Source organism: Anas acuta, chromosome 3, assembly GCF_963932015.1.
Source record: "Anas acuta chromosome 3, bAnaAcu1.1, whole genome shotgun sequence".
Taxonomy (NCBI): Eukaryota; Metazoa; Chordata; class Aves; order Anseriformes; family Anatidae; genus Anas; species Anas acuta.
In genome coordinates this window covers 1,786,712-1,810,434 of record NC_088981.1, presented here as the reverse complement: position 1 = coordinate 1,810,434, position 23,723 = coordinate 1,786,712, and the positions used below count along the sequence as shown (strand labels likewise).

The following is a 23,723-nucleotide window of genomic DNA, read 5'->3' as shown; positions in this document are numbered from 1 at the left end:
TACAACACATTTTGCAGCCCTTATAAACTAGTTTCCTATGTGTTAGCAACCACTTCTCTTAACAAAGGATATAGGAGAAAATAAAAAAATGCATTGAAGAGTTCTTACCCTTCTTGTGTTGTTCTCAGCTTATGCACCATCCATTCCTGACTGGGAAAGGCGCAGCTGTGTCTCATCTCCAGCCTTCCAGTTCGGTGAAAATGTCCACGGGAAAGGCCAAGACAGCCTCTCCCTTCTCTTTGAAGGAACTTCCCACTTGAAATGCCAGGAAATTCCCACTTGGAATGTGGGGAAAAGGCCCCCTCCCTTTGGAGGAAATTCCACCCTTTTGAGAAAATTCCTATTTGGATTGCTGGGAATTTCTTCTCTTTGGAGGGAATTCTCATTAGGAAATGCCATGAAATTCCTTTGTCAGGGCCGAGGAAACTTCCCCTGAACACCAGGAAAATCCACCTCCTTTTGAAGGAAATTTCCCTAGGAATTATTAGCGATTTCTCCCTTGCTGTGGAGCCAATTCCCCCTTGGGACACCAGGGAAGTACCACCCCCCTCCTTTGGCAGACATTCCCATGCAGAAGGCCCCGCCATCCCCACACACACAGTGGATGAAGTTCCCACTCCAGGTAATAGCTGTTTCCCCCAGGCTTGGAGGACATTTCCCCTGCAGAACACTAGGAAACACCTTCGGTTTTGGAAGAAATTGGCATCATGAATGTGAAAAAAATTCCTACATGCATTGGGGGAGATCTTCCCCTTGTAATGCCAGGAAATCTCTCCACCTGCCATGCCCGCAGTGTCCAGTGCTCGCCCGCCCCTCCCAGCCCAGCTCCGTGGTGTGATGTCTGTGCAAGGGCCACTGGAGCACGCCCAGGGCAGCGTGGGGAGCAGCTCCCGGGCTGCGCACTGCGCTCCCAGCTTGTGTCAAGGTACACCAGCAATTACCTTCACCTGGTGCACCGGGTGCCCTCTACACTCAGGAGCTTGTAAAGAACGCTCATTTCCCACATATTGTAGCACCCTGTCTGTGACCTTTGAGCCTGCAGGAAGACAGAAAATGAGATTTCCTTTGTTTCCAAAGGCTGACTAGGTGCCTAGAGCTGCACCTGCTCCCGCCCTGCTCCGCTGGGAGCGGCGGGGCTGGGTGACAGCTGCCAGTGAGGCGGTGGCGCAGGGTGAACAGGAGCAGTTTTATCGCAAGGGCAGTGCCATTGGTCCAGCATCTCAGGAGAGCAGGAAAAAAGTGGCGGAAAATGAAGAGACTTCCCAAGCCTTTTGCTTTCCTTTTACTTGATTTGGTAGCCTGGAGAGCTGGCTCTGGGCACTCTGGGTGGCTGTTGCAGAGGGCGCCACAAGAAGGAAGGGGCTGACCGGCTGGGGCAGGAGCCCAGGGCTGGGGCAAGGGGTGGCCCCAGAGGGCAGCACGAGGCACTGGCAGGGGCTGCTCACCCTGGGCACTGCCTAGCTTCTTCCCTGGGCTCAGCAGGGCCAGGGCCTGGGGGGCTGGCTTAGAGCCCATGTGAGGTCTCCCCTCGTGTAACCCACAGACCCTGATATGAAATGCCCCCCACAACCACAATGACACGACACCAGTGTACAAAAATCCTGCCTTCAATAAAGTGGAAAAGCACCCGCATCTCGCTGAGGTTGGTGGAGGTGCTGGCACGCCTACGCGGAAGCCAGCTGCTGCACACTCGCTCTGGGAAAGCCTCATTCTGCAACAGGGAAGCTGACGCCGCCTCCGCCGTGCTCACTGGTAGTAGATGCTGAAAGCGTGGAGGATGTACAGGAAGGTCGTGATGAAGGCAAAGAACTGCAGGAGAGAAAGGGCAAAAGCTGGGGTCAGCAGGGCTCCCCGCAGGGTGTAACTCCATCATCTCACAGTGCTCTCGACCTTAGGAAACCTCCAAGCCTACAGCTCTTTCCAAATTCAAAAAAGGGGGCAAAGCCCCCAAATTTCCCAGAGGAGGCAGCTGTGCAAAGCTGTCCTGAGCTGCTGAACCCCCAAGAAGCCTGTGCCAGCACATGATGGAGTAAAGCAGCCGAAGCTCTGACCACCATCTGACACTGCTGGGCTGGACGGGCGTGTGTTGGAGTGCCTCTGCCACAGCCACAGTGTTTGCTCCTGCATCTCCCGGGGGGGCTGCAGGTGCTTAGGCCCACCCGGGTTCTTCGAGACTGACTCACCGATGCCGCGCAGTTGAGCTGGTAGTAGTAGAGTGGGAACCCGTTTTCAAATTCAGACGCGATTGTTGCGTTGGCTTGCAAGACAGCAGCACTCATGTACAGAATGGCTGTGGCTCCGTGGTACAAACTATCCTGCAAAACAAGGGAGTGCTGGGGATCAAAAACTGCTCGGCCTTGTTTGTCTCTCTCCTGCCCCAAGGCCAGGAGATGCCACTGTCCATCCTCTGTGCACAGGAGAGCACAAAGGGGACAGGCACACCTGGGCACTCTGCAGCACACCGAACCTCCTGGTGGCACCTGAGGGACGCCATTTCCCAGGGGGAAGCGCAGGGCCCAGCCCCAGGCCCGTGTTCATGGGGATGAAGGTGGGAACGGCTTCTAGCACATCCTGATCCCTTCCCTTTCACCCTGCCATTGAAAAGGGGCCACGAGCCACACATAGCAATGGCACAGCAAAACCTCCTCCAGGCGTTTCCAGTAAAGGCCTGGCCATGTCCCCAGGGAGGAAAGGAGGAAAAGGACATTTGCTTGCAATGGGCTGGCCAACCCCTCGCCAGCTGCTGGTACCAGCTGCTGCTGCCCACACCACCTGCCCCTTTCTGAGCCCATCCTTACCAGCACTTTCCAGTTGTTGCTGTTTCTGTGAAAGCCGAAGATGTAACTGAGGAGGAGCAGCAGGGAGATGAGGCACGATGTGATGGACACGTACATCACCCATCCCTGCTGCAGTGGGAGAGAAACCGAGGTAGCAGCAACAAGGATCCAGACCCAGGTCCCGCAGAGCTGCCAGGGACAAGCAAAGGCACCTTCTGTGAGCATGCGATGGGAAAAGTCCCTTCTCCTCCCTGCATCCCGCCTCGCCTCCCTCCTTCCCTCCCAGGCTGGCCCCAGGAAGCCCTTCATCTGTGGGCAGTGCGGCTGCTACGCAGGGCATCCTTGGGCTGGCAGCAGCACCGCCAGCTGGCACAGGTTTTTCCTGAATACTCTTGGGAAATGCCTCAAAACTTTTATTGCAGAACGGAAAGAACTGCTGCTGTGTTCAACACAAGGAAAAACCGCACCCCAAGGGCTTTGGCAAAGACGCCAGAAAGTGTGCGTTTATCTCGGAAACGTGAACCAGCAATGTCAGCCCAGCCCTGCCCGCACATTAATAACCTGCCTGAAATCACAGCACGAGGAAGTCATCTCCCAGCTTCACGTACCAGCCCAGAGTGAGTTGCTTGCTCTGGATCCACCTCAAGTATTTACTATGCAGAAACAGCTTACAGGGCTATCTGCCTGTACTCCCCCTGCCCTATGCCACGCCAGCTCTGGTGGATAAAACTCCTGCTTTGCACTGACTGTGCCCACGAGGTGTGGGTGGTGTGTGCTGCCCGCACCGGGGCCGCGGCTACCAGCTACTGTGCCGCATGTCAAAGTACAGGAGCAGCTATTGCAGCCACTCGCACCGCCTGCCCTCTGGACTCAGACGCAGTGCAAAAATGTATGGCATTTTACAGTTTCTGGGCAGGTCGGCTTCTTGTAAAATCTAAATACAATCAGCAAAACTCCCTTCATTTTAAGCAATTTCCAATTTCTCTTTGCTAAGTAGAGCTGCTTCCATTCCCAGGGCAGGCTCTTCAGCCCTGCCTAGCCCTATGGCAGCTGGCAGCCCCCTGCACGGGCTCCATGTGGTGCTGCAGCTTATCTGGTCCTCAAGCTGTCTCGAGAACAATTTAACCACAAAGATCAGCTCTGCGTGGCCAGTATAAGCTACTAGAAATTAAGTTATTTCTCATTAAGGCTCTTTTCAGGATCCTCCTGAGGGCTCCCCCCAGATTTCTAAGCCCAGGACTCCCCGGAGCTGGGTGTGACAGCGCGGCAAGGCTCAGCGTACTCACTATCTCCGGTAGCATGAAGGCATAGGGAACGGTTTTGAAGATGGCTGGTCCGGAGGGCACGGTGGGCTGCGTGGTGGCCGTGGGGGGACACGCCGATGCCATTGCTCCTCAGCTGAGGCCACTCCACTCGGCTCGCATGTGTCTGCGCTGCGCCGCTCCCCGGCGGGGTTTTAACCGGCACACCCGCGGGGACGTAATCGCAGAGACCAGCCCAGGCTGGCACCACACTGCTTCCTCCAGCTGAAGGAGTCCTCAGCAACCCCCCGGTTCTCTTGTAACACACCCTGCTGCCAACTCAGCCACAGGATGGGCTCACAGCCTGGCCAGCACCACCACCGGCAGTAGCACACTGTTAGTTCATCGTCTTTAATGGGAGAAGAAAAAAATCCCACACCACACCAGTGCAGAAGTTTCCTGCAATCCAATTTTGTCCTTGGCACTCGTTCAAGTGTGAAATATTTTTGTTTCCGCTCTTGCCTCCTCCCCTTTTTGCTCGGGTTTCTGCTACTTGTTCACGTAAGAATCCCCCCCACCCATGGGATGCGTCTAGCCCTCGAACACTTACAGCCCACCACAGCCTTGGCAAACATTTCTTACAACTCAATGCACCGGCAAAAGATGGAAGAGTTTGTCCATCTGCTCTTAAGTGTCCAGAAAGGTCAGAAGGACAGCAACCAGGCCAGCTTTAATTTCCACCTCCTGGCAGATGTGCTTTGGATTCAATGAACACACTATTCTTTCTGCCTCACCCACTCAAGAAGTCTAGGAAATAACTGGAGGAATAAAAAGCTGAAAGTGGCGTCTCTGCCTCCTGTGCTAGAGTGGACAGGAAGACCCCGCTAACTCAGGCAACTGCAGCAAGAGGAGGGAGATCCCAGTAAGATAGCACACGTCTGTTAGAACAGCCAAGTTATGCCCTAGGAATTTGGCCTCTCTGCCAGGCTCCTGAACAAGACAGAAGAAAAACAAACCCATGATGTTTCTCATGGGCTCACATCGTAGGCCAGGGGGTTGCTCTTTGCAGGATTTCTGAAGGCTCCAGTTTACAAAAGCTGCCAGTGAGGGCTGGCCTCGGGCTCCACACAGCATGCTGAAATCTTTGAAGGGCCTTGTTTTAAAGCACTTCACACCACACAAAACTAGTGACTGCTTTGGATTTAAACTCACTTTGACTTGTTGCTGCCCACCTCACATCAGGCACCGTGGCAACGCACCCATCACCACAGACAAAGCAGCCAGACAGCCAGGCTCTCCAGCACAAAGAGAAATCAGATTAAGGACTCTGTGCCAGGAGTGAGCAGCACTCAGTAAGGCCCCTGGTTACAAACTGCTCAGGAAGAAGAAACCTTGAACATCCTGATGAGACATACCCTGCAGCTCACCAGCCTGCACACAGTGAGCTAACCTATGCTATAGTCATGCATATAGGAAACGCAGCATTCCCTGAATTCTCACCACCTTTTATTTGTACTAGGTGGGGTCAAGCACATTCCTGTGAATAACCCAACCTTTTCCTGAGTGAGAACGGAAAACAGTAAAATGTGCTAAATAAAGAGCGACCCGCAGCCTGCTGGTTGGACAAGAGCTGACTTTTTTCCTGACCTTGTTCAGCAGCATTCTTAAGGATTATTGCTGTTTTCCTTGCCTGTACCAGTCCACTTGGGTGCTCTAACAGGGTCTTTTGTTCATCCTGATCAAAACAACACTGGAAATTATTGGCAGCTACAGGAGAGGAGTAACGTGCTGCCTCAGCATTTGCTAGGCGTCAGCACAAAGCAACCGTGGCTACCACAGGTACACGTACCGACAGACAACCATAGCCTTGTCTGAGATGGCAAAGGGGAAAATATCAAATACAATTTTCATCAGTTGAAACAACAAAATAATACCAGACTGTCTCAAAATGTTACTGTTAAATGCGCTAAAATCTCTCTTAAAACCCAGATAGTACACAATTTTCCTTTGGTATGAATTCATCTATATTGTTACCCCCATAATCCATTCATGCTACAGGATTTACAGGTTTTTCCACGTTTCTCCTAAGAAATCATAGGCCAGCTCTGAGATATCAAAGGCTTTGTGGGTATTTTCGGATGACAGCAGGGACTGGAGTGCACCATCGTTCTCTCGGCTCTTTCTCAAGAAGTCAGCGATCACCCTCCAGCGAGAGGCTTCAGATTCCTCCTCGGCCCACTTGTAGCTGGGGAGGAAAGTGGACTGGAGGAGAGGGAAGACAGAGTCGTGGTACACCAGGACAAACAGAGACTTCAGAAATTCTCGATCTCTCTGTGAAAAAGAAAATATTTGAAAGCATTCCCATGAAAATGTGCAGCAGTGTCAAGCACTTCTGAAGGAGTATTCTACAAAGGAAGAACAAACCCAAACCACTCAACTTCGCGGGTTAACAACAGGAGGAGATCTGACCTTAAACATGGACCTCAAACTCAGCACCAGAACTACACTGCATAAACCACAGATCAGCAGATCTGCTCTCCTACCCACCTACTCTTCCCAGCAACAAAAAGCAGTGATATGCAGCCAAACCTGCAGATGCTGCCACATCTGCAGCAGAGGACACTTGTGATGCTTATCCTGCCAGTCACAACAGCTTTCACACCTACCCCTGAGGTTTCTCTGCTTTTCTGCAGAGAAAGTCTGAATGAGCCACCCAAACGCATCATGAGCTTCACAGGGCACAAGATTCCCATCACCATCCTCCTGCCTGATTTTCAGATCAAATCTCTCACTGCAATCTGCTTGCAGCAGCATTACTCTCTAGTCTGATACATTAAAAAATATACCTTGAAGATAAATTTCTTTTCAATTTACTACAACCCTCCTCCCCCTCCGCCCTGGTGACCTATGCTGAAGCAGCCTGAACTATCAAATTTGCTATTGGCCCTACCTGTGCCCTTGTAAAAGATGGTTAATTTAGGTTGGGTGAATAGAGGAAACAGCACACCAGAAAATCTAAATAAAAAGAGTTAACACCAGTCTTTTATTAATATCTAAGCATTTAATATTTTAATATTAATTCAACTGGTCCTATGCTCTCCTACCTATGCTTCTCACAGCACGCAGGAGGCACGGCCATTCTGCAGGTGCTGTTATTTCACATTTTGAGAGAACATTCTCTGTGTGGAGAGAATGATACTTTGACATGTAAAGGCCTGTTTGCAAAACCTAGGGTCTAAGAATCAGCCTGGTCAATTAGCAAGTACTGAAAGATCCTGCCCACTTCAAACAGGCAAGATTTGTATGCCCCATTTTCCAAACACACCAGAAGACACTCTTCTGTGCAAGAAAGACAAACACAGCACAGCCTCCTGGAAAACTCACTGACCATTGAAGCTCTGCCAGGAATGCCAGCAATATGACTGGCATCGGCACCTCTTTGCTACCCCTGGGAAGATAAACAATTCACATCTCAGCAAAGGATTTAGCAGCTGAGTGTCATAAAAGCATGCAAGAAGGAGCAAGAATTAGCTGTCATGCCAGGCAGCAATCCTGCCATGGGAGTGGCACATGACAAATCAGGTAAAACTGGATGGTTCTGGGATACTGAGGAGTTATTAATTCTCTGAGCAGATCAGCTTACATTTTGGATGAATGGTCTTGAAAAAGCTGCTCTGATTCAATGGTGGTTTGTTTTGTTTGCATGAATGGAGAGATCTCTTTGCGTATCTATCTGTTCAGTAGCACACGCGACGCATGAAATAACCTTATGTTGCTCCCAAGAAGCAAAGTGCCTGGGATCGACACCTTGCTTGTTCAGTTATCTATAGCTTCTCTCTGTAGGGAGGACAGGAGATGGCAGAAGACACAGCTAAGCCTGGTAACATGGCCTGTTGAGTTCGTCTGCAGCTGTCTACATGCCAAAATGGGAGACTACTGACATCAGGAGACTGCGGAATTTGGAAAAGGACTGGATGCAGATCAGAGGTTGGAGGAGGAAAGACTATTTTGCAGACAATCGCAGCCCCTTTTGTACCAGTGGCAAGTTTTCACCAGCAAGCACATCGTGAGAGAGAGCCACATTGGGATATGAACCTACCACAACATCCGTATTATAATCCGGATTAACAACCGTATAGAGACACTGAGAATAAAAGTTGCGAGTTAATTTCATAGTCCTCCTAGTTTGCTGTTGTAAATATAGTAAGAATTGTTTATTTAGCGTATCTACATTTTCTAAATCTATGGTGAGAGGAAAAGTTAACTAGCAGTAACGCTGAAATAAAACTTCTAGCTTGAGTTAGATCCAAGACAAAGCAGTAACTTGTTACCTTTTCTGATCTCTTCAGATTTCTTTCTCTATCTGCCCAAGCGCTCTGAAACAAAATAAAAAATATACAATATATAAAATCTGACTGAGATTGCAGAGATCTAGAGAGGTTCCATTGTTACCTGCAGAAATCTCTTACTGCATCTCCAGAGGAGTTTAAGCCCCTCTGGCAGTCCTGCTTTCCTTATATTCCCCATTCCTCCCTGGTGCTAGTTGAGTTAATTTAAGCAAACAGCCATTCCACTAAATTTTACAAATGCAAGGACTTACTGATTTTCAATTATCAGAGCCATTTAAACAAAGACAAGGGATCTACTTTACAGAAAAATCAATCACAGCCAAAGTTGATTCCTTCCACTCTACAAGCATGGGAAAATACAGCACAACCCCAAAGGCTGAGAAGTTTCAACAGCAGTATCCTTTGGGCAGAAATAAATCAGATGCTGTTGTCTGCCTGAAAGGGATTGCCAGGTACATAAGTGAGCACAGTTCTGCAGCTGCTGGTCGGACCCAAGTCAGCTCCTACCTGTCAGGAAAGCAGCACTGCCCTAGGAGCAGACAAACATTCGGGCACCTAGTCCACGGGCTCCCTTTTGAATGTGCTCAAGCAGTTTCTTGAAATTTGGAGGGGCTAAGGCACAAGAGATCTTTGTGTACTTGAAATTAGTATAGCTTTTCTGCTGTTTGGCTTTTCCATTTATCTTTTCATGGGATAAATAAAAAAGCTCAAATTTTGCAAACTACCTGGAAATGCAGATACGTGGGCTGTAATTGTAGGTAACATACCCGCAGTGCGTCCATCAGGTCTGGCTGATCCATGAGCTGAGGGAATGTTGCTAAAATAGGATTACAGATTAAATCTGGAAGAGAGAACAAACACGTTTAAGGCTAAGGAAGAAACAGGATGGTTCCAAGGCAGAAGACCATCTCTGCCTAGAAACAATCCCCTCCCTGAATATTTCAAAGGGAAAATTAGCTGTCAGTGCCCCAGTGCAGCAGAGGAGGTAGATGAGCTCTCTAGCAACCTCATTCTCTGACAAGAGTTTTCTACAGCAAACTCTGAACAGCTGAAACACAGTTAACCAGAGAGAGAAGAGATGCACTAAAAAAACAAGTGCTGGTTTATTAGGAGAAGCCAGCAAGGAAGAACCCTTACTGATTTAACCCAAGGAGAGATTAAGGTTTCCTCGTTGCTGCACCTGTCTTTTTTATAAACATCTGAAATTGCGGTGCCTGGTTTGGATGTTATGAATAAACACATGTTCATTCTACCTTAATCTGGCTTGTGTTGTGTGTGATCCTGAGATAAGTGGATAATAATCACTTTTTCAGAACAGGGCAGGCATTTTAAGTTGCCTATTTTTAAAGCGTTTTAAAAGTTTTTAAATAGGAGCAGCAATTTTCGTTTGTTACATCACAGAAAATTGCTACCATAACAATCTTTGAAATGTAAAGCCTTTAGAACATTTCATACCAAGACAACCCAAACGGAAGCAATTTATTTCCAAGGGAGGTCACAAGCCTGATTTAGTGTCCTATGTTATAAAGATCAAATAACTATAGAGGATCTCAACTGACCTTGAAACACCATCATTTTCTGTTTCTCTGTGATGAGTTTAATAAATACGGCATAAATTCATTAAAGGGTCTGACTAAGATACTGAATATTCAGGGTGTATATTAAAGTTCAGGAAAAACAGGAAGAGAGTTAAGTTCTGAGCATCTTTGAAAGATGAACCTTTACTTCACAGAATCACAGAATCCTCTAGGTTGGAAGAGACCTCAAGATCATTGAGTCCAACCTCTGACCTAACACTAACAGTCCTCCACTAAACCATATCACTGAGCTCTACATCTAAACGTCTTTTAAAGACCTCCAGGGATGGTGACTCCACCACTTCCCTGGGCAGCCTGTTCCAATGCCTCACAACCCTTTCGGTAAAGAAGTTCTTCCTAACATCCAACCTAAAACTTTGGCTGCCTCAGTATGGTATTGTACTGATTGTAGGTTAAAAAGCTTAGCAAGCACACATGCATAATTCAGTCTGGAGAAGAGACAGAGAAAGCACAAAAAAAAATTATTTTGCAGTATAAATATAAATTCATCTGTAGTACAGCTAAGAAATGTAATTTCCCTGTATTTCAAGTGTGATTTTAAAGTAAAGACTATAAACCATTACAATTCTGCTGAAGGAAAAATATGAAAGGAATGACAGACTTCCAAAATAAGAGCAAGATAAAGTTCTAAAAGCAGAGCTCTTACACTTCTCTCTTCCTACTGCATCAGCCAACAAGTAAATTAATAAATAAAAAGAATAAAAGAGGATGACTTCACCTCAGTGACAGAAACATCTGCCTAATCCTTCCTATAACACACAAGAGCAAACATTCACTAGAAACAAGTGAGTAAACCTGCGAGCATGTCTAATCTCTCATTGCATAGGTGATGAGAAGGAAACATTTCTCTTCTAAACAATCCCTTTACCTTTTCTTTATTTAAGACAAAAATAAATTGTCTTTGCCTGTCCACTTGGGCTTTTTGTGGGGAACGAGCATTTCACTGAAGACACTTCATTTATACCTGACAGAAAATAAAACTATTCTTGTGGTTTCTGCAGCCTGCTGTGTGAACTGATGCCAAGTAAGGCAACGCATGAGGTGTGAGTTGAAATATTACTAGTTTGAAAGGCAAACACACCGAGTGGGGCATTTACAGCAAGAGACTGTTTTCCTTTACTAACAGGGACAACAGCTTTCAATTTGCTCCCACAGCACCTGCAGACTGAGAGCTTAAAACGCTGAAATCCTCTACAGAGGGAGCGTGACTTCCCAACCGTGCAGGACAGGGTGGTCAACCCCAGCACTAGCAGGTAACAACACCTGAAGAGTACCCCATATCAGCGAGAGTTGCTCCTGCAGACCCCTGCTTAATCCTACAAAAGGAAGATTCTGGAAAGAGCAATTCTCTTTGAGAGATCGATCTTACTACTGAGCTCATCCCTACAACACCAGCAATTCTTACCTGCACTCTGCATGTTTATTCTGTCTTTCAGGAGTGCATCACCAAGTATTTGTCGATAAAATATCAAGAGATGGATGTAGCACATACTGCCAATTAATGTTTCTGGTAGCAAACTATTGGGAAAAATAAAAACAATGCAGCTGAGATTTTTATTCAAAACTGCTCCAGTAAAGCACTGTTCTCCAAAACTTGAGAATGATGACAGGTTTGTGGGGACACCTGTATTAGCTCATACTGGTGTCTCCACGAATCTATTAACTTTTGAGGGCAGACATTGATGCAGCTATAACAGCCAGACTCCTGCTGTTGCAATTTTTAATTTTATCTAGTTTAACGCTTTTTGCTTGTTTTCAACAGAATAGTTCTAAGCCTCAAACAGAGATCAAATGTAATATGCAGCTGACACAACCCTCACATTTTCTATAGCTGAATTCTATAGTTCCCCTATTCCAGGGAAGGGGAACACTTCAGATCTCTGGGATCATTCTAGGCTGAATCGTGTTTTGATTTTACAGCAGCACATAAATATACTTACTTCAGGATGTCTTTTGACTGCGTGCTTAATGACCTCAGTTTTACGAGAAGCACAGGCTGCTTCTTGAGTGTTATAAGCTGTTGAAGAACACCACTGCCTGCTTAAGAAATAAACACCCAGGATGAAATTAGTCATTTTGAAAGAACGTTAATAATTGTATTACAAGAACGAACATTTAAATATGGTAAAACATGTTTTTTTCTGAAACTGTAATGGTTTAAGGATTGTCTAAAAACTCAGGAGGAATTGAATGCCTGATTTTTTTTCTTTATTTTCCACCTGTATCAACATTTGATCTAACTGAAGCTACCTGGGACTAAGGAGTCCCACTTGCTCTCCACTTCCTTGCTCAAACTCCTCTCTATAACTGTCACCTCTTCAGGCAAGCTGGTTCTGTTTTTGGTGAGCTCTTTCCATCTGGCTCAATTCCCTGCTGTAGTTCAGAGCATCACCTGTAATCCCTGCCCCCTGCCATGCCAGGTGCTGTGGGACAGGGACAGAAACACCTTGCCCTTGCTATGGAACTCTAGACCAGTATTACTGCTGAATCTTGTAGCATTACTCCACAGACCAGAAGTGTTCAGTGCAATTAAAGAAACACCCGAATACATTTATCAGAAATAATCCTCAACTTGCAAACACTGTAAATTACAGAAACATTAGCACCAAGAGACAGTTCTAAATCCAAGCAGCCCTAACAATCAACTCTCTCTCATGCAAATCAAGAGCACCAAACAACACCAGGCTGTGCTGACTGCATGCTAATAAGAGCCCTGTCTGAGCTCTGCATTTTGTGAATTAGGTATCACACGCATCATTTTATTTATGCAATGTTTAGGAAAAAACAAACCTCTTCTTGATATTGAAGGGTCTACCTCAACGCCTCTCTCATAGGGAGTACCACCATTTAATGGCAGCTCATACATCCTGTGAGGAAAGAGCAGCATGGTTAGAATAAAACAACACAAGGATACATGAGAACAACATGACTGCTCTCTGAGAAAGTGAGAAACCTGCTATCTCAAATAAAAACCTGACACAGTGCTTGAGGCTTTGGCTAGTATTTTATGTGAAATGACTATACCTAAATACTAAGTAGCCAAACCTCTAATGATAAATGGGAAGCTTGTATTATGTTGGGGAAACTGGACAATTATTTGAAAAGCAATTAGCAATGATTCCTTTCCACGTGATTCCAACATTTTTCTTGTACGAAATTTAGCAGCTGCTTCACTGAACTGTTTTTGAGGAATCGTGGCTAAAGTACCATTAACATTTTCAATGCTGAAGAATAATGTAAGCCCAGTTCTGTCAAAATGAAGTCACTGTTGAAGTAAGCATGCAGTTTCATTCTCTAGAGTAGAATTAAAAATGATGTTATCACCTTCAATTTTTTAAACATTTTTATTTCATATAATACAGGTGTTTTCATATAAAAGGGGAGCTATTTAGACATTTCTATAGTTTTTAGAGTCCACTGAAGAGTATTTTTAAACACAGGCTAACTTGCAATATTTCAAACCCAAATGTTGAGTCCGGGGAGCACATTTTAGAGTAGAGAGTGTGTAGAGAGCACACATTGGGTGTGGAAGTGGGATCAACATTCGCACTGGAAGACCCAGTACAACCTGCATATTAGACTGGATTACACCTGTCCATATCAATACATGCCCATACCAAACATAAACTTTACTCATAGCTTAAAATGTATCTATATACATACATAAATACTGTGTGTGTGGGGGGAACAAACACATAATAAACTTACTTGGAAGGAACAGGCATTCCATCAGAAGTAAAAAGCTTCTGAAATGCCCAGCCACAGCTTAGCTCTCCTCGTTCACCTGTTGACTAGAAAATAAAAGAGGAAGGTAAACCTGAGCAGCTAAACCACAATGAGTAACTGATCACAAATACTTAGAACAATCCCATAAAAATAATAAAAGCCCCAAATTCATGGTAGGCAAACACTGACTATACCACATTTAAGATAAACATATGTATATCAAACAGTAGAAAGCTTTATTCCCGGGCACTGGGAAATGGAGCTGACCCTGTGTGCCAACCCATCCATTTCCAGACATGCCCCAGGTCTGCTGCATGATCCCAAGGATACCACTTCATCTTCCAGGATCTCAGCTTGAACAAAGTGAGGGCAGAGACAGTTACTTTCTTTCTAAGTGATCTGATGGATGAAGCAGGAATAAAACCCAAACCCATAAACCCATAAATAACAGGTAGGAACTTGCACATACTCCAGCCTTCATGCAGCCTTAATCTTTAAACAGAAGCTGACAACCTGACGTCCTGACTACTCGAATTAGCGTGTGGAGGGCCATTACATCTGATTAGGTCTCTGTGAAGCGTCACTCACCAGCACGTAGTTCATTGCCAGGACTTGCACAGTCCAGTTCCCTACAGATTCAAACTCTACTTATCCCCTTTTGCAACAATTCTGCATTCCTACTATGCTATCAGCACGTCTTCCTCCCCTCCACATTGCCACAGGGAGGCTTCTGCCCCAGGTTCCTACAGTTATTAATGAAAGAAAATACAGCAAGACCCTTCGGTAAGTTCTCTTAACTTTTCAGAATTCTGTTTTTCAGAATTTTCCCAAGTTCTTCCCACCATTTAATACCCTGTTTGCTAACAAATGTCATTACCCCATTTTCCATCTTTCCCTTGATTTACTTGACTGCCAAACCTTATCTGAGCAAGATGGTGACAGTAATGAAAAAGGCAGCAAGACTTCAATCAATCCTGTAGGCAAAGCAGCTAAGGTCTTTCAGAACAAGAGCTCTTCCAAAAAGCCACCGTTTTCTCCAAATACTAGTGTTTCTTGTCCCTCTTATTATTAACATAGTTCTTACAGGGAAAAGTGCTTTACCATCTATTGTATCACCAACCATTGTACTTTAAGAAGCATATCCTGGTTGGATAGAAGGATGTATCTCTATCAACAATGTGCAAAATATTTAAACAGTTAACTTTTTCATTTCCAAACTACATAGCACAGTAGTGTGAAATGAATCACAGCAGATATAGAAAAAACAAACAAACAAAACATAAGTGTGAACAGAGAATTGGGATCTTCTAATCACATTACATGAAATCTTCAGCAGACTAGCAGAAATTATTTCAGTGTAGGAAAAGCTACATTTATATGCACCAGTCAGGAAGTCTTTTGTTCATTAAATATTGACTGGAACTAAAAGTTGCCCAAACCAACATCTCTCTCTTCACTCCCAGATGCCAAAATGAAGACAATCATGAAATAAGCTAAAAAAAAAAAAAAACAAAAAACTGCTAAATTTCCACTTGGATCTCAAAATTCACAGCTGAGATACTGCAGCTTACAACTGAACACTGGACAGCTGATTCACTTTAGAAATGTGCTGGGAATGATTTATTCTGTAACTGTATATACTTACATTGCGAATATAAGTGATGCCAAGTTCAAATAAGAAACCAATGTCTGAAGATGGAGAATTAGACCTGACGAAACAGTCACCATCCAGCAAGCTGGGTAAAATGCCTGTTACCTAATACAGAGGGGGGGAAAAAAACAATGAATGTACATAATAAAACAAAAACCCTCTGATTTCTAAATGCAATTGAACACATTTAGATAGGAACTCAGACATGATCCCACTACACATAAGAGAAAATGAGAAGTAGAGAACCAGTTCCATTTGAAACCATTGTTCTGTTTATTCCTTGTCTTGTCACAAACCACACCTATGTTACCAAGGTACATTTTCTGTGATGACAAGATATTAGAGAACTTTAGAAGTCAAAAGCAATTAATTCCCTGTGAAAACACAGCAACAACTTGGGTAAAACATGATAACAGTAGTGCTGTGAACATGGTTCTGCACAATATCTGAAACATGGGACAAGGCATGTGCTCTTTTTTATTTTCTGCCTGTTTATTTTGGTTGCAACACATATTGTTTCAACAAGAATATCAGAAGTAACAGATGGTTAAATAAGAAGCTGTAAATAGACACCATAAATAGTTAGTGGCTATATTACTTCCGGAGTGAGATACCTACCCTTGGAGAAAAGGTCCACATTTGGGGATTTTTAGGTTGCCATGTGGCTCTCACTGTATGAATGTTACTCAGTACCTAAAACATGACAGTGGGGAAAAATGCTGACAAGTTTTAGTGCATATCTACACAGCTTTAAGAAACTGTAGTATTACCTAAGATTAATCCAACAGTCCACATGCAATACAGATAAAAGCACACTTACTTTTTAAATTTATCAGACAGTTTCAGTTTAAAAGAGTACAGCAGAAGGCGGAATCAGCAGCAGCACTTTCCAACCATTCCTGCTTCCTATGTACCAGTATCAGTCCCTTTGCCTCCAAGAGCATTCGGCAGAAGGAAAACTACCAGACAGTCAGCATTAGATTGTTTATTAAAAACTGCTCTTCACTCAAGGCACAGAGGAACAATGGCAAGTGAGGAAATCCACATGTGACCCTGACCCAGCTACTCCCAGGCCCATCACAGAGTAGAAGTGAGCCCAGACAAGGCTCACCTCCACAAACGTGAAGGGCAAAGAGACACAATGGCAGGTGGGGGAACCGAAATTATGGATGCAGAGAAATGGAGGCCCAGACAGCTCTGGGAGGGGCTGGGGCGGGGAGCTGGGTGTGATGCTCCTGAAGATGAGTCACCAGGAACGGTGCTGGATTGCCTGACAGACCGAGAAGGGTTGCTGCTTATGGCTGAGACTGCAGCACACAGGCAAGAACGTTTGGGGACTGCACATAACTTACTAGGGGATGCTCAGGGGAGGAACCAAAGGCAGAAAGAGGGAGAGATCAGGGTGGTTTGTGGAGCATGAAGGGTGGGAAAATAGAGGGATAAGGGGATAAAAGGGTGTGTTTGTGAGCTGGCTGGTATGCGTGTCTGGCCATGCCCTGCACCTGATCGGTGCAGTTTGTCCTGTCTTCTCATCAAACTCCGTTTCTAACTCTTTTCTGCATGAACGGGCTTTCTATTCTGCATGCATGTGTATGGAGGTCTAAGTGCCAGCAAACAGAGGCAGGCCACGTGCTGCAGGGACGTGTCTGTGGTGACTGCTGCTGGTGAGGGGGAGAGTATGTACTTCAGTGTGCGACTGCACGATCAAGCCAGACTAACTGGCGAGTCAGTTAAGTGCCTTGGTATGTCTCTGAGACAACTGGAGGAGTTGGCTGCTGGCGGGAACGGGGCATCATGTACACCTTATCGAGACCTTTTTTGGTCATCAAACAGCCACTCACCCGATTGCCATCAAATAGACAGAGTCGGACATGTCTACTGAGAACCTGTATGCTGCCTGCTGGGAGAGGAATCATTTTGCAGCTACATAAAGTCACAATCAGGGATACTCGAGTTGGTCTAGGCTGGATCTGAAACACAGAAAACAGATGAAGGATTAAATCTAGAGGTTCCTCCTGCATGTGGTTATCATTTTTTGTTTATTTACTGAGAAGACTGTAGTGCTTGCTGGACTGGATTCTTTGACCCACAAAGCTCATGCAGTATTAGCAGCAGCAGGAACATTCCTTCATAAACCTTTACACCTCTCCTAAGGAGAGTGATACAAATAATTCAGTGACAGGTGAAATGTCCTATCAGAAAGGAATGTTGTCATGGAGTTCTTCCCCAGGTATTTCAAGTCTTGGTGGCAATCACATTTTTGAGCTGCTTTTCCAACAGTAATTTATAAATAGGTGTTCTAAAAATTGTGTAAATCAAGACATAATCATTAAACAAAATGAAAGAAGAAAAATGTAACCGGAGGTTTCACTGTGACTAGTAGAAGTTCATGGTTTAAGAATTCAGACTACTGCCTCACGCAGATTTGTTTTATCCCAAACAAGGAAGGAACCACAAGCTTAAGATGAAACATGACTCAAGAAATACCCAACATAGCACCTTGTATTGATGGTTGGGTTTTTTGTTTGTTTTTATTTGCCTTTTTTTTTGCTTATCAGAGAGCAGGTTGTAGTAACATCTAACTTCCTAAGGAGTCTAGATTGACATTGAAGAAATCTATCATCTATTTCACAGCAACATTTTCCCACCAATATGAAACATTTTTAAAGGTTGCCAGTGATTCACATCTACAGATGCTGTCATTTCTCTTGAACCAAAAGCTTCATAGCTTTCTCCCTAGTAATACTTACAGTATTTTTTTCAGAGTCCCACACCAAGTCTTTGAAAGCCAGCTGGGATGGAGTAAGTTCAGGCTGTAAGAAGTAACTTGCTCTAAATTGATTACCTACAATACATTAAATTTAAAAACAAAGAGAAATCTTAAAGGTTTTTTTTTTAGATCTTTATTGCCACAAAATGAAAGATACACAAAACTCTAAGGTTCATTTGAATATTTAACTGGTCCTAACAAAACTCTGGAGGTATCTACTACAAGTACCCTCTAAAATGGGCAAAACTATTTGCGAAAGTGTTCTGTAGTATTTCAGCACCGCAATTTAATTAACAAAAAGAGCTACTGACTGGAGACAGTTTGAAATGAAAAGATGAAGAAAATATGAGATGTGTAGTATCATTGGAATTCTCTTCACAGAATATCTCTGAGAAAAAGGGAGGAAGTCTGTAAAAGAAAAAATCTGTATCTGTCACTGGGAATAGTCTTCCAAACAGGAAAAACGTTGAGATCATCAGGAAATTTGTCATTGCCTTCATGGGACCATGATTTCACTCAGATAAATTAAAACTTATTTGATGAAGGAAAAAGAAAAGAAAAAAACACAACAACAACAAAAAACTTTTTCTACATTATCTGACTGGTCAAATATATACTCTGTACAGATTATGTATACCTTGTACCAATTATCATAAAGCAATACTGATTTTAGTCCAACAGGCTAGTTTCTGGGATAAGAAACTCTCCAAGGACACTTGCAAATTCTGCCCTGCAATCACTATGAGAAAACCTTACCTTCTTCTAAGAGCTGGAAAAGTGTGGAGAGACGGAAACCTGCAGGAACTGCTCCCATAGTTGCCAATACCTCTACTGTATCATTCTGTTAATAAACAAAATTGGATATTAACATTCCTACTATTTAACAGCTAATTCAGCTAATTTACAGCTCTCACACAAACAATATCAGGACCCGAGGCATCCATCACCTCTACTAATCTGAAGTTAGCTTGGCACGACACCAGGAATGACTTTGACTTTGTTTTGTGTATGACCCCAGACAGATCACTTTTGTTTAATCCCCCCTTCCATTTCAGCACAGCAGCAGAGTAGCCAGTTAACAAAGAAAATCACACCCTTGAAAAAGAAATGTAGCACCACAACTATGGCAAAACATCAAAAGCCACCTCAGCTGCATCTTCATTCAGACACACAGACTGGGCTGCAGCCTATTTCTAAAGCAGTAGGGAACCTTACAATTTTTTGCTATCAAAAACAAACTAGAGATCTTAATTAAAAACATTGGTCTGTACTATGATACATTTTGCTTAGTAAAAGACAAATCTTGCCTACAAATTAATTAACATTATGGTAGATGAAATTGCTATCTAAGAGATACACCTACCTCTGTGATAGCTTTTCTCACAGCACTCCAGTGAGAATCTGTTCTGGAAGAAAAATAATGTTCTTCTTTTATAATATTCTTGTGTGGACAAAAGTTTAAATATTGAATACAGATTTGCCTTCAAATACCAGTAGCTTAATCAGTACATCTGAGATAATAATAACAATAGGCTTTCAGCTACTAGTGTGTCTCATAAGCTGAAATATGACTCAATGCATGACCTAGTCATATTTTGATTTTGAGGAAAATAAATGAATACATAGATACATAAACAATCCCAAAGCAAAAGTCAAAAACAAACCTACTAAAGTAAAAGTGTGATGAAAAATTAAAATTTGTAGAATCTACAGAAAAAAAAAAAAATCAAGTGGTTGCTGCACTGAAAAGAAAGAAGCAGTTACAAAGAACCAAATACATCTGTCAGGTGTGTTTTCTGCAGGACATGTATTGACATATCTAAGGAAGAGCAGGACGAACAATTTTACACTTACTTGCTTTTGCATATTCCACTTACCTTTTTTTAATTTCAGTTCCATCTGCTGTTTCATCCACCACTTCTATGTGTTCATCACTTTCCTCTTGGCTTTCTCCATCTTCGTTATGGACCTGTAATTCAGATTCAGAAAGGGCAAGGGCTCATTTTCTTCACAGTTCTGTTCTTAAAAATGTTTTCTCCAACTACAGCAAGTGTACATAGTTTAGAAGAGAATATTTTTTGTCTGTCATGACCTATCGCTCCAGAGCATTGTAACTGCACATCACTGCTCTCAGTTCTACAGCCACAGCAGGAGATGGGAGCATACCTACAGGAGAACACTAAGCAAGAGAATGCTTCTGCAAAGCAGATTCTTTAGAAAGAGAAACACATTGGCATTGTGAAGAAAAAAGTTCTCTACCCAACATACTCTCTGTTCTGAAAAGCCCTGTTCCACAGTGGCAAGCTCAGACCAACAGGACTCAATTGAGCCAAACTATGTACCCACACTTAAAGGTTAATTAATTAATGTCAAATTATAAAATACTCCAACTGGCATTTCATATGAATCGTGAAAAGCATGCGTGGCTCTGTAGCAGCTTGGAACCTTCAGAGCTGACAGTTAGCAGCAAAAGTCTATAACTTCCATATTCAGGAAATACTCTCTGCAAAAATCACTTATGTCACATCTCCATATGGCATCAAAACACTGCTTGTGATAGCTATCTGCATACACATGCATACAAACATGGCGTTATTTGCAAACAACTGGCTAAAAGCTGCTGTGTGTGCCCATCTAAGCGTTACGCTAAGCTTCATGCAGCTACATTATCATTAACATACATACAATAACAGAGGTGAGACTTGAATGGAAGAAGTTTGCAGCACACTAACCGCAAGATAGGTTTTAGGCACAAGGCCTCTCTCCCCTTTTGAGTTTTCAGCTAGCCACCAGCCATCCGCCTTCTTATCATGTATAAGCAGGACTTCACCTTTCTTTGCCGGGAGGAGAGATGGAGACAAAAGACAACCAAATATTTCAAAATGACACCAGGAGCAATTTGAATAACAATTCCAATTTCCCCTGTAATACAGGTCACAGAGACCACAGCTACAGACTCTGCTGCTACAGAAGAGGACGCTGGACTCCAGTATGCCAAATGTACACTAGGAAAAGCCATTTTCCCCAGAATCCTGCTAAGAACTGACTGAATCCCAGAAGCCTAGTATTTAATTATTTTTATTGCTTAATACAGAATGATCTGCAGTAGCAACATGGCAATAAACTTTTGCAGAGACATATTTACCTTAAACGTGAGGTCACCCTCTTGCTGTGCATTAAAGTTTCCAACTGCAATACATTCTTTAACACTGGGATCATCCAACAGTTTATCCTCATCATCTGTTTCTTCACTGTCTTCTTCCTCACTACTTTCTGCATCGTCATCATCACTCTCATCCTCTTCTTTGTCTTCGTCTACTGTTTGAGGATCTTTTTGATATCCGTCCTTCCTACCCAAAATACATCAAACTCTTTTTTGTTTTCTTTTCATTTTACCAGACCTTCTTGCTATTGCTGTAGAAACCTTGCAACGTGGGCTTCTCTGCAAGGATGTTACCCAGATACAGAATCTTCATTCCTGTGTTTTGCTTTCTGGCCTGATCTGAAAAAGCTCTCAGTGGTATTTCATCCCCACGCATACAGACCACAGCACACCCTCTCCTCTCAACAGCTACATTATCATTAACCAGCACCCTCAGAAAATTCCAGTGACTCCTTTTTTCAGGAAAAAAAGCCCCAGAAGAGCTGACTCTTCAGAAGCAGTTTTTTCTGTTGTTATTGTTGTTTTGTTTTTTAAACTAAATGTTAAGGTAATAGAAGGGATAAGGCTACAATTTTTCAGGGTCCTTTCCAGCCCCGCACGTACAATTCCATTAAAGCGCAGATTGTGTTTGTCCATTTGGGCTACTTACACTGTGTCATTTGTAGCTGCGTTATCCTGATCCAAGACATGACCAAGTTTGCACAGCTGTTGAGACAGCTTTAGCAGTAACTTTTCCTCTTCTTCTTTCCGCTGAGTATAATTCCCCACTGGCGCAGGCTCATCAGCCTGAGAAAGAATACAACAAATGGCTCAAGTGATCAAAGGTCAAGTTCTCCTACGAAGATTTTCCAGACATGTATTGTAAGTCTTCAACTTCCAGGGGTGCTGTCACTCCCTGTTTACCGACATCTTTCTTGCCTTTGATGAGATGCAATTTCATGTTAAGTTTAAAATCTATATTCTCCACTCCCAACATAACTCATTGCTTTGAGAAAGGTTTTAGAATATAGTGGGTTGATAAAGATTTTAATGTACATAGTAAAGCACTGAAAATACATTTTTAAATAATATAAATGCATCTCACAGATCCTGATTAGAGGTTACGCAGGGCTAGGCACTGCTTTTGTCTGAAGGCATCTAAAGCTGAAGGAGGTTTGTGTTCTCTAAACGTTCACTGCAATGCACTTTGGAGGAAATCATTAACAAACTTCTCTCTATACCTACTTTTTTCAAATTATGAAGAGCATCCGTATTTTCATCGACCAATTTTTGCAGCTGCATGCATCTGCGTTGAAAGCAAGACAGACAGATGGTGTTTTCTTAAAACTCTGGTAGACAGGACACCTAACTCATGCTAAATCACCAAAATTTGTAAATCGAGATACCCACGCCTTCCCACTGCTGTATGCACACACCGCTTTACAAATACTAATACAAGCCCAAATGGCACTTCATAAGCCAAGAATTTAGTGATTCCTTAGAGGAGGTGTTTTAACAAATGTCAAAAGGAAGAAGCATCAGTAAAAGATCTGGAACAGAGGGACAAAACAAAATCATCACCTGGCTCTGGCGAGTTCTTGATGACAATCAAACGCTCACACAAGAATTCCAGAAGAGCTAAGGGATGAGACAGCTTAACGGCTTATTACCTGTGATGTGCAAGCTCCCACTTAAACTACCTCGACCTCTGAAGACTGGAAAGCATCCTGGGGGGCAGCTGAGTGACAAGGGGCAGAAATCTGTACAACCACGAGAAAAACAAAAAGGCGCGCAGGGAGCCAGCTGCTCCTTCTGATGCGGGGAAAGGAGAGGGGCTTTGCTCTGGGCAACCAGGAGAGGGCTCTTTCCACAACGCAGTTAAGCTACGCAACTGCTTGCCACTGAGCGCTGCTCAAAAACGTTACTTCACAAAAGTATGAGGCAAATCCATAGGAAAAATAAATAAATAATCAGCATATACCAAGCACAGCCACGACGGCTGAGTGCAGGGGCACGGCCGAGGCCGCCCCTGAGGTGCCCGCAGGCGGCGCGGCCTCACCTCTGCCTCAGGGCCCGCCGCTGCCCGCCGCCCGCCGCCGCGCTCTCGGCCCGCAGCGCCTCCACCTGCAACGCACGAGAGGCGCCGTGAGCGGGGCCCCGGCCCCGTTCCCGGTCCCCTCGCCGTTCCCAGCCCCGTTCCCGTTACCTGGTCCCTCAGCTGCCGGCTCCGCCGCTGCACCCGCTGCAGGGGGCTCCGCGCCCGCCGCCCCGCCATGGTTGCTGGGCAACGGGCGCCCACAAGATGGCGGCACCTCCGGCAGCGCGGCACTCCGGGACTTGTAGGCGCGGGGCTGGAGCCTCCCCGCGCCTCTCACGGCTCCGCCCGGCGGGGTCCCAGAGCCCGCCCGGCCGTGGCAGGGGCGGCTCCCGCGGGGCTGGGCCGCCCCCAGCCCCCAGCCCCGTCCACGG

The 23,723-nt window shown here is 44.5% G+C and overlaps 2 protein-coding genes across 8 annotated transcripts; both read right to left on the bottom strand.

Annotated features, from left to right (window-relative positions):
* Window positions 1–1,591: 1,591 nt before the first annotated feature.
* Window positions 1,592–6,041, bottom strand: MALL (mal, T cell differentiation protein like). Its single transcript, XM_068675226.1, has 4 exons — window positions 4,064–6,041; window positions 2,799–2,966; window positions 2,184–2,315; window positions 1,592–1,809 (listed from the first exon to the last, which is right to left on the bottom strand). The coding sequence occupies exons 1-4, from the start codon at window positions 4,163–4,165 to the stop codon at window positions 1,747–1,749; spliced, it is 465 nt and encodes a 154-aa protein (XP_068531327.1). The 5' UTR covers window positions 4,166–6,041; the 3' UTR covers window positions 1,592–1,746.
* Window positions 5,508–23,654, bottom strand: NPHP1 (nephrocystin 1). 7 transcript variants are annotated; one of them, XM_068675208.1, is made up of 20 exons: window positions 23,461–23,654; window positions 23,314–23,378; window positions 22,500–22,560; window positions 21,925–22,061; window positions 21,258–21,462; window positions 20,845–20,946; window positions 19,990–20,081; window positions 19,476–19,518; window positions 18,869–18,953; window positions 18,093–18,187; window positions 17,184–17,312; window positions 15,961–16,035; window positions 15,337–15,447; window positions 13,674–13,756; window positions 12,756–12,832; window positions 11,906–12,005; window positions 11,371–11,483; window positions 9,135–9,208; window positions 8,350–8,394; window positions 5,508–6,349 (listed from the first exon to the last, which is right to left on the bottom strand). In XM_068675208.1, the coding sequence occupies exons 1-20, from the start codon at window positions 23,527–23,529 to the stop codon at window positions 6,080–6,082; spliced, it is 2,031 nt and encodes a 676-aa protein (XP_068531309.1). In that variant the 5' UTR covers window positions 23,530–23,654; the 3' UTR covers window positions 5,508–6,079. The 7 variants fall into 7 exon arrangements, with proteins under 7 accessions (XP_068531309.1, XP_068531310.1, XP_068531315.1 ...); XM_068675209.1 differs by having other exon boundaries at window positions 11,906–12,002; XM_068675211.1 differs by lacking the exon at window positions 5,508–6,349 and adding an exon at window positions 6,361–8,162.
* Between the last annotated feature and the right edge of the window lie 69 nt (window positions 23,655–23,723).